The following is a 9,185-nucleotide window of genomic DNA, read 5'->3' as shown; positions in this document are numbered from 1 at the left end:
TTTTCCTTCAAGGAAGACAAAGTGTATTAAATGACAGAATGATTTTTATTTCGCTTACTTTTCTTTAAATATAAATTTTCATTGAATTAATACATTTCCTTGTACTTTCTATGCCTTCTTTGCGAACAGGACTGTGCTCATCATTTGAAATGAACACTTATATTACAGTTCATGTGACACAATATGTATTAATAAGGGAAACAACAGCTGCGTATTTGATTCAATAAACGTTTATTATTCTCAGCTGCATTTCAGACGTCACTCAAGCACAAGATCACACAGTGTAACACACCAATAATCTAATACAGAACAGGAGCAGAGGACACACTGGATAATACTGAGAAGCTCAAGGTAAAGGGTCTCACATATATAGTGGAGCAAAGCACATTATTAACCTCTATGTTACTAGTTACGAAAACAGTAAGAGTGGAGTAGAGCACAGAGTAAAAACACAGTAATGAGACGCCCATCTACACGGGGCAGTCGGCTCTCTTCATCGTCTCCAGAACTGGAGTCTGGGAGCCCTGAGTGGCCTTGCAGACCACCGTGCCCGCCTTCGTCCACTCGTCCGCAGGGAGGGTCAGCGTGCTGCTCCAGCTGTACTTGCCGTCCTTGTCCAGGAGTCCGCGGCTCGCGTCCCCAGGCTTGGTCCTGCCGTCCACCGTCCACTCCAGCTTCCAGTCGGAGGGGAAGCCCTTGTTGGCCAGACACGTCAGCGTGGCCTTGTTCTTACCGGACACCTCTTGACTGGACGGGGGCAGGACCGTGAGGACGGGGGCAGCGTTGCCTAGGAGACGGCAGAGGTCAGAGGTCAGAGAGAGGGCAGCGAGTGGACGGAACACCTTTAACAGCGGACATCGCATTGTGTCTCATCACCTGTACGTAGCGGAGGAGGAAAAGAGCTGTTAGTTAACGCTCAAAGGAGGAATGGATAGGCAGTTTATGAATGTAGCCCACAGTATGTATGAGGTGTATCAAAATGTGCCATTAATACAAGAGAACAGATCCTTATTCCTTTAGAGGTCATTTTTACCTCCGCAGCTCAGTATTACAAACCATAATGTGTCACTTTTCCACCCTTCTGGACATGTTCATACAGCCCTTCCATACACTGCTTTTCTTCATTTTATAACACACTGACTGATTATTAAAAGTGTATCAGTGATGGACTGAATTCAGTTCAAAGTCAAGACAACTGGATACATATTGAATTAATGACCAAATTGGCAAAGCGCATCAATTATTTATCACATTGTTTGTATTATTTTCATCTTATTTATTACTGACAGCTGTAAAATAAACATTAACTTGGAGGAACAAATAATGAATTTATAAAACAGTAAAAACAGAAGAAACGTTTTTACAGGTTTAAATGTAAATCAGAAAATCCGTAGTGAACAAACACAGTAAAAGACGCTTTTATCGCATATTATCGTTATTTATCGCATTTATTATTATGTATTTATCGTTGTTTTCTCTGTTGCTGTCAATATTTCGAACATCATTTGAAACTGTTGTAACCAAACCAAGGTACAGTGTAACGACTTTGAAAAGAGCTGGAAACACTCTGTTGAAACATTTTTACAGGTTTAAATGTAAATCAGAAAATCCGTGAACAGAGTGAGAGTGAAAGACGCTTATCGCCATATTAATTATCGTTATTTATCGCACTTATTTTTATTTATCGTTGCCATCTACGAGTTCTCAACGATTTTGCAACATCAATGATTTGAAGCTGTTTTTCGAAACGTTCAGTACAACCGACGACTTTGAGTGAAACAGAAAACACACAAATGAGACACTCAGCTGAAGAATATAAATGTACGAAGGGAATAAAACGAGTTACATTCATTACTTTACAGTGTTCAGGATATAATACAGAAAAAGGTTCTTACTTCCAACATCCAGCCTGGTTCCTCCGCCAAAAGTGTACCACAGTGATTCAGAGCCTATTCGTGCTCGTACAAAAACCTCCACAGCGCCCAATGTACCGTCAATATACCGTGTTTATCCGGCATTTCATGGTAAATACTAATTTAGTCTCATGTCTGGTGTCTTCAAGAAAAGAATCACAGCGGTGTGTCCATGATTGATGATGTGAAAAGGAACTTTTACAATAAAATGTACCGCACTGCCAGATTCCTATGGGGCTCTTTTCTACTGACAATTTGAAGTTTATTTTTGGATTTCTGACAAAATGAAGCAAAAAACACACACAAAAAAAGGAACATATTGTCCGAATAAGGAAAAGTTTACACAAATAATTGAAACCCCTAAGCAAATTTTTCTCAGAAAACATCTGGTGGGAGCACATTAGACAATGAATATGAACTATAAATATGACAATGAAACAGAGAACAAAGGAAAAACACATAAAAAGTATCTGTGCAGAGCTTTGATGTCAATGGTATTGAGTTAAAAGATGAAATACTTACTGCCAACTTCCAGTTTGGTGCCGCTACCAAAAGTCCACCACAGTGAGTGAAAGTCATTGAGGGGCTGTACAAAAGTCCTGTGAGACACCAGTGTGTCTCTCACTGCTCACCGTGGATTATTGTCATGATGACACACAGCACCACTGAACACACCTTTTCAACACAGATTTCACTATTGCATATTTTAAACAGTTATTTGGAATTTTTCTCTTATTTTCTGCGTTTATTCCATCTTTCATTTCGTAAAACTGATAAGCTGAATGTTAAACAGCAGCAAAAACTTTTGAGTGATCAATATCAGACTGTCATGGTCGCGTCAGAGGGAAGCGGCGGACCCAAGTGCAGAGCGGTAATCGTGGTGTCTTCGGGGAAATCCAAGAGAGGAGGTCAGAGGACGGGCAAAGGGTCTTCGAGGTGCGAACGTCGTAACAGGGAGGATCCAACAGGCGAGGTCAGTGTGCAGGCAAGAGGTCGATAATCTGAAGGAGGCAGTAGATCGGGGGAACAAGGGACAGGTTCGGGGAAGGCGTTCAGGAACAGGAAATGGCTGGAGAAGGTCGCTAACGAGGAGGCAGATCAAGGTTCCGCATCAGCTGGTTGTCCGACGCAGCCTTTTATGCTGCCGTCTGCGTTGGGTCACAGGTGTTCCGCGTTGGTCCGAAGGTGTGGGCGTGGCAGTACCCCCCCGAGGATCGGTCCCGAACACTCGAGGGCGACCAGGGGGACGGCCTCGAGGCCGAGCCGATCCGGATGACTGCTGTGGAAGTCGGCAATGAGGCTCGGATCAAGGATGTCTCGTGCCGCTACCCAGCACCGTTCCTCAGGTCCGTATCCTTCCCAATCCACCAGATATTGGAGTACCCTTCCACGACGGCGGGAATCCAGAAGCGCCCGTACCGCATACGCTGGTGCACCACCGTCAGGCAGGAGAATTGGGTCTGGAGGCGTGCTTGCGGGCTGGTGAAGGGAGGTGGCCAAGGGTTTGAGGAAGGATACGTGGAACGTCGGGTGTGTGCGTAGGTGTTGGGGCAGTTGCAGGGGATAAGAGACCGGGGTAAGTCTGCGGATAATCTTAAAGGGTCCTATGTACCTTGGGCTGAGTTTCTTAGACATATACGGTCCTTGGAGACCCCGGGTTGACAGCCACACCCTCTGTCCGGGTGCAAGGGAGAGGTGCCGCCGATGTCGATCGGCTTGATGTTTGATCCAGGTTTGTGATTCTTGGAGATGTCGTCTGACAGCTGCCCATACCTCGCCGCTGGTTCGGTACCAAGAGTCCACAACCGGCACATCGCTGGATCCCGGTTGCCATGGGAACAATGGTGGCTGGTACCCCAAGATGCACTGAAAAGGAGAGACACCTGTAGAAGTATGGGTGAGCGTATTGTGGGCGTACTCTGCCCACGGAAGGTATCGAACCCAGTGAGTTGGGTGTTCAAGACAATAGCTTCTGAGGTACCGACCGATGTCTTGCTGTAGCCGTTCAACCTGCCCATTGGCTTGAGGGTGGTACCCCGATGTCATACTCACTGTGACCCCAAGTTTCTTCCAAAAGGCCCTCCACACACGCGATGTGAACTGAGGACCCCTGTCGGACACTATGTCTTCGGGTATACCGTAGAGCCGGAATACATGCTGAAACAGCAACTCTGCTGTCTCCAAGGCAGAGGGGAGCTTGGGCAAAGGAATCAAGCGACAGCCCTTGGAAAAACGATCGATCACGGTCAAGATGGTGGTCTTACCATCTGACAGTGGGAGGTCCACTAAGAAATCTAACGCTAGGTGCGTCCAGGGACGGTTGGGTACCGGCAGGGGTTCCAGGAGCCCGGCTGGACTCTGATTTGAAGCCTTGGACTGAGCACAGACTGGACACGCCCGGATGTAGTCCTGTACGTCCTCCCGGAGGGACGGCCACCAGTAGAGCTGCTGGATCCTAGCCTGAGTCTTCCCAAACCCTGGGTGTCCTGCCGCTGGATGGTCATGGGCCCATTGTAGGAGAGTCGTCCTCAGACCTGGTGGAACATATTGTTTTCCAGAAGGTTTACCTGGTGGTTCGGGGTCCCCTTGTTGGGCTTGGGCCAGGTCCTGGGTGAAGTCCCACTGAACGGGTGCTACAAAGCAGGACCTGGGCAGGATGTAGTCCGCTTCCGTTACCTCCTGTGTTTCGTCATGCAGCCGGGAAAGGGCGTCCGCTTTGATGTTCTTGGGACCTGGTCTGTAAGTGACAGTAAAGTTGAACCGAGAAAAGAACAGCGCCCACCTGGCCTGACGCGCGTTGAGGCGCCGGGCTGTCTGCAGATATTGTAAATTCTTATGATCCGTGAATACCAAAAAAGGGTGTTGTGCCCCTTCTAGCCAATGCCTCCACTCTTCTAGGGCTAACTTAATTGCTAGGAGCTCTCTATTTCCTATGTCGTAGTTTCGTTCAGCCTCAGACAGTTTCCTGGAAAAGAATGCGCAAGGGTATAATTTCACGGGCTTACCTTGCCTCTGAGAAAGGACAGCGCCTACCCCTGACTCAGAGGCATCAACCTCCACCACGAATGGCAACTCAGGGTCGGGTTGATGCAGAATGGGGGCTGTAGAGAACTTGGATTTGAGGTTCTCGAAGGCTCGTTGGGCTTCTGGGTTCCACGGGAGACGAGGGGTTTTACTCGCTGTAAGTGCTGTCAATGGTGTGACGATCGTGCTGAAGTTCCTGATAAATCGGCGGTAAAAATTGGAGAACCCCAAAAATCGCTGGAGAGCCTTAGTGGTGGTTGGGCGAGGCCATTGCTGGATGGTCTGGACCTTACCCGGATCCATAGCAATGCCGTCTCGGGTAAGTATGAACCCCAAGAAGGAGACCTGCTGCTTGTGGAATTCACATTTCTCCAACTTCACATATAATCTGTTCTGCAACAGTCTCTAGAGCACCTGTCGGACAGTCAATACATGCTTGGCCAACGTATCAGAATAAATCAGGATATCGTCAAGATATACCAGGATGCCTTTGTGGATCATGTCCCCAAGCACATGATTCACAAACGCCTGGAATACACTGGGTGCATTCGCAAGACCAAAAGGCATAACCAGGTATTCGTAATGACCCAGGGTGGTACTGAAAGCAGTCTTCCATTCATCACCCTGTCGGATACGGACTAGATTGTACGCACTTCTCAGGTCTAGTTTTGTGAACCATTGCACCTGCTGAATGTTCTCAAGCGCGGCTGAGATCAAGGGCAGAGGATGTGGATATTTCACACAAATATTATTCAACCCCAGATAGTCGATACAGGGGCGTAACCCCCCATCCTTTTTCTCGATGAAAAAAAACCCGGCAGACGCGGGGGACGTGGATGGTCGAATAATTCCTGTCTTTAAGGCTTCGGTGATATAAGTCTGGAGGGCGGATTGTTCGGGTCTGGACAACGGGTAAATGCGACTACGCGGAGGCGTGGTACCCAGCAAGAGATCAATTGCACAGTCCCACGGGCGATGCGGTGGGAGCTCGGATGCGCGTTTCTTGCTAAAAACCTCCGCAAGATCCTGATACTCGGGAGGAACTGGCACCTGCCGTGCCGATTCTGAGCCTTCTATAGACGTAGCTCGACAGAGTAGCTGTAAGCAGGTTCTCTCACATTGGGGTCCCCAAGCCACCAACTCCCCAGTACTCCACTGAAACACTGGGTCATGCTTAGAGAGCCAAGGGAACCCGAGAATCAGGGGCAACTCCGGAGACGAAATCAAATAAAAACTCAACATTTCCTGGTGACATACACCTACTCTCACAGTTACAGGGGCTGTCTGGTGGTCCACAAAACCCTTCCCGAGGGGCTGGCCATCTAGGGCGGTCACTCTAAGACGCCCCCCAATGGGTTTGGAGGGAATGCTATGAGACCGAGCAAACCCAATGTCCATGAAGCACCCTGCTGCTCCCGAATCCACCAGTGCTTGCGTCTGTACCTGTCCTGCTCCCCAGGATAACATTACAGGTACCGCGAGGCGGTTACAACAGAGGGTGCCACTCACCTTGATCTCAGGGTGGACAGGGCACTGGAGACGGAAGTGACTAGGGTCACCACAGTAAAGACCGAGGCGATTTTGTAGTCTTCGCTGTCGTTCGGGGAGGGGCAGGCGCCCCAGCCCCAGCTGCATCGGCTTTGCTTCCTCCTGTTTGGGACCGCATCTTTCTGGAGCCGGTTCTGAGGCTGGTCCCTGGGTTCTGATCTGATTATCTAAGGTTACCGCGGTTTCTATGAACCGATCAATGGTCCATCTATCTCCTCGGAACACCATTTCACCACGGATGCGTGGGTTTAGACCACGGCGAAAACTAGCCAACAAGGCTTTCTCTCCCCAATCGCTGCGTGCTGCGAGAACACGAAATTCTAGAGCGTAATCTGCCACGGGTCGGTTACCTTGCTGTAGATCCAGGAGTCTTTCACTTAGCTGTTCCTCCGGTTGAGCCAGTCCGAAAACGGCGAGGAACCGGCTCTTGAACTGCGCATAAGTGCTGGGGAGGCCATTTGTCCAGACTGCTGTCGCCCACTCAAGTGCTTTGCCCGTGAGCAGAGAGAGGACGTAGGCGATCCGGCTTTGTTCTGTGCTGTAAACTGGGGGCATACTGGAAAAAACGAGCTCACATAGAAGCAAGAAGCCTTCACATTGTGCTAGGGTCCCGTCAAAGCGGGTCGGGGGAGACAAGTGGAAACCGCGTGAAGGAGAAGGAGTGGCGTTCGACGAGTCAGGCGCTGCAGGACCGGCTGCGCGTTTCTCAATGGGTTGTGTGGGCGCACGCGACGTATTCAGCACGCTTACCACCTGCCTGTAAGAGGCGATGAGGTTGTGCAGCGTCTGTTCCATACCTGCCAAGCGTGCTTCACGCGAGTCCAACTCCACTTGGAGATGGTTCAGCTCCGCTGGATCCGTATAACTGGCGGAACCTTCTGTCATGGTCGCGTCAGAGGGAAGCGGCGGACCCAAGTGCAGAGCGGTAATCGTGGTGTCTTCGGGGAAATCCAAGAGAGGAGGTCAGAGGACGGGCAAAGGGTCTTCGAGGTGCGAACGTCGTAACAGGGAGGATCCAAAAAGCGAGGTCAGTGTGCAGGCAAGAGGTCGATAATCCGAAGGAGGCAGTAGATCGGGGGAACAAGGGACGGGTTCGGGGAAGGCGTTCAGGAACAGGAAATGGCTGGAGAAGGTCGCTAACGAGGAGGCAGATCAAGGTTCCGCATCAGCTGGTTGTCCGACGCAGCCTTTTATGCTGCGGTCTGCGTTGGGTCACAGGTGTTCCGTGTTGGTCCGAAGGTGTGGGCGTGGCACAGACTATGCAACCAAACAAGACCCTCTCAAACCAATGGTCTCTAAACTCATAGCATGTCCATGTCACGACCCCAAGGTCGAAATCCCTGATGTCCAGCATCAGTCCAACTGCATCAACACACCTGGCCTCAGTTGACCTCAGTTGACCTCAGTTGACCTTAGCTGACCAGCTCCCAGTGCTATTAAAAGGCCGAAGTCATGTCATTGGTTTGTGGCTTATTGATCAGCATTTTACTACTTTCCTGTGGCTTCCCTCATGATATTTGTTTACCAAGCTGTTTCCCAACTTCTGTTCCACTGTGTTTCTGCTCCAGTCCTTTGTGATTCTCTCCACATCTCATCTTCCATCTCCGTCGAAATCCAGTCTCAGTGTATTCGTGTCGTACACCTAAAACTATTTAATTTACTGTGAGAAGAGCCCGTGTGTCTCTTTCTTCTGTAGTCATTGTGTTACTATTGCACTTAATTTATCTACACTTGTGTATAGACTCTGCTACTGAGATCATCGCACCTGGGTCTGTGTCCATTTCACGTCCTGACGTTACGGGGCCCAGTTTTCAATTTCTAATTTTGTTAATGACCTCAAGATTTCAGAAGATAAATCAAATTAATTTTCAGTATTGATGGACATTGTATTCAGTTCTACAGTTTTAACTCTCTTCTTCAATCCACTTATAACTACCTACAATATCTGTAACTGAGAGTACATGGTACTGACTGCGATTCACTGCGATTAAGACATGTTACCAGATGATGGAGCTGTGGCACATTGATCAAAAGTAGGACATGACAGGTGGGTCTAGGATGTAACTTGTGTCATGCTTGCAGGCAGGAACAAAGGCAACGTACCCAACTGCAGGTGCAGCGCTTATTGCAAAGCGTGGGCAGACAAGGGGCAGGTGAAATAACGAAATCAAAGGACAGGCCACAGGTCAACGTGGAGCAACCGTCGTTCAGAGGAAAATCCGAAGTCGTGGTCCAGAAACAAAGCTGTGGGTCGGGATATCAGGGAGACGTAGGCACAGGGTAAGGAGACACGGAAACAAGGAATTTAGAGAGCATCACTTTCACAGGGTCATGCTGAGAACTTGTCCATAATCGCATTGACTTTGTCTCTGAAAAACAAAGCAAAGTCATCAGCAGTGAGAAAAGATGGAGGAGGGGGCGGCAGAGGACACAGGAGGGATGAGAAGCTGGCAAAGAGTCTGTGTGGTTTTTTAGTTGCAAACAGTATTTTGTTGTGGTAGAAGGTAATTTTAGCTCAAGAGACAGCAGAGAAAAAAGTAGCTAAGAGTTGTTTGTAGGCATCCAGGTCCGAGCGAATCTTGGATTTTCGTCATATTCACACCGGTCCTGTTTGCATGTAATGTATCAGTCAGCCATGGGGTGGCACTGGGGTGTGCTGGTCTGGAAGATAATGGACAGAGAGAGTCAAGGGAGGAAGAC

General features: G+C 48.9%; 1 gene segment (V, D, J or C); it reads right to left on the bottom strand.

Moving 5' to 3' along the window:
- Positions 1–214: 214 nt before the first annotated feature.
- Positions 215–2,466, bottom strand: LOC114909747 (Ig lambda chain C region-like; the record flags this gene model as incomplete). The annotated part of the segment is given in 2 exon segments: positions 215–787; positions 2,436–2,466. Coding segments are annotated over 2 exon segments (348 nt in total), but the record flags the coding sequence as incomplete, so codon positions are not given.
- Between the last annotated feature and the right edge of the window lie 6,719 nt (positions 2,467–9,185).

The sequence above is a fragment of the Scleropages formosus genome, unplaced genomic scaffold (assembly GCF_900964775.1).
Source record: "Scleropages formosus unplaced genomic scaffold, fSclFor1.1, whole genome shotgun sequence".
In the NCBI taxonomy this organism is placed as follows: Eukaryota; Metazoa; Chordata; class Actinopteri; order Osteoglossiformes; family Osteoglossidae; genus Scleropages; species Scleropages formosus.
This window is presented reverse-complemented; position numbering and strand designations above follow the sequence as displayed.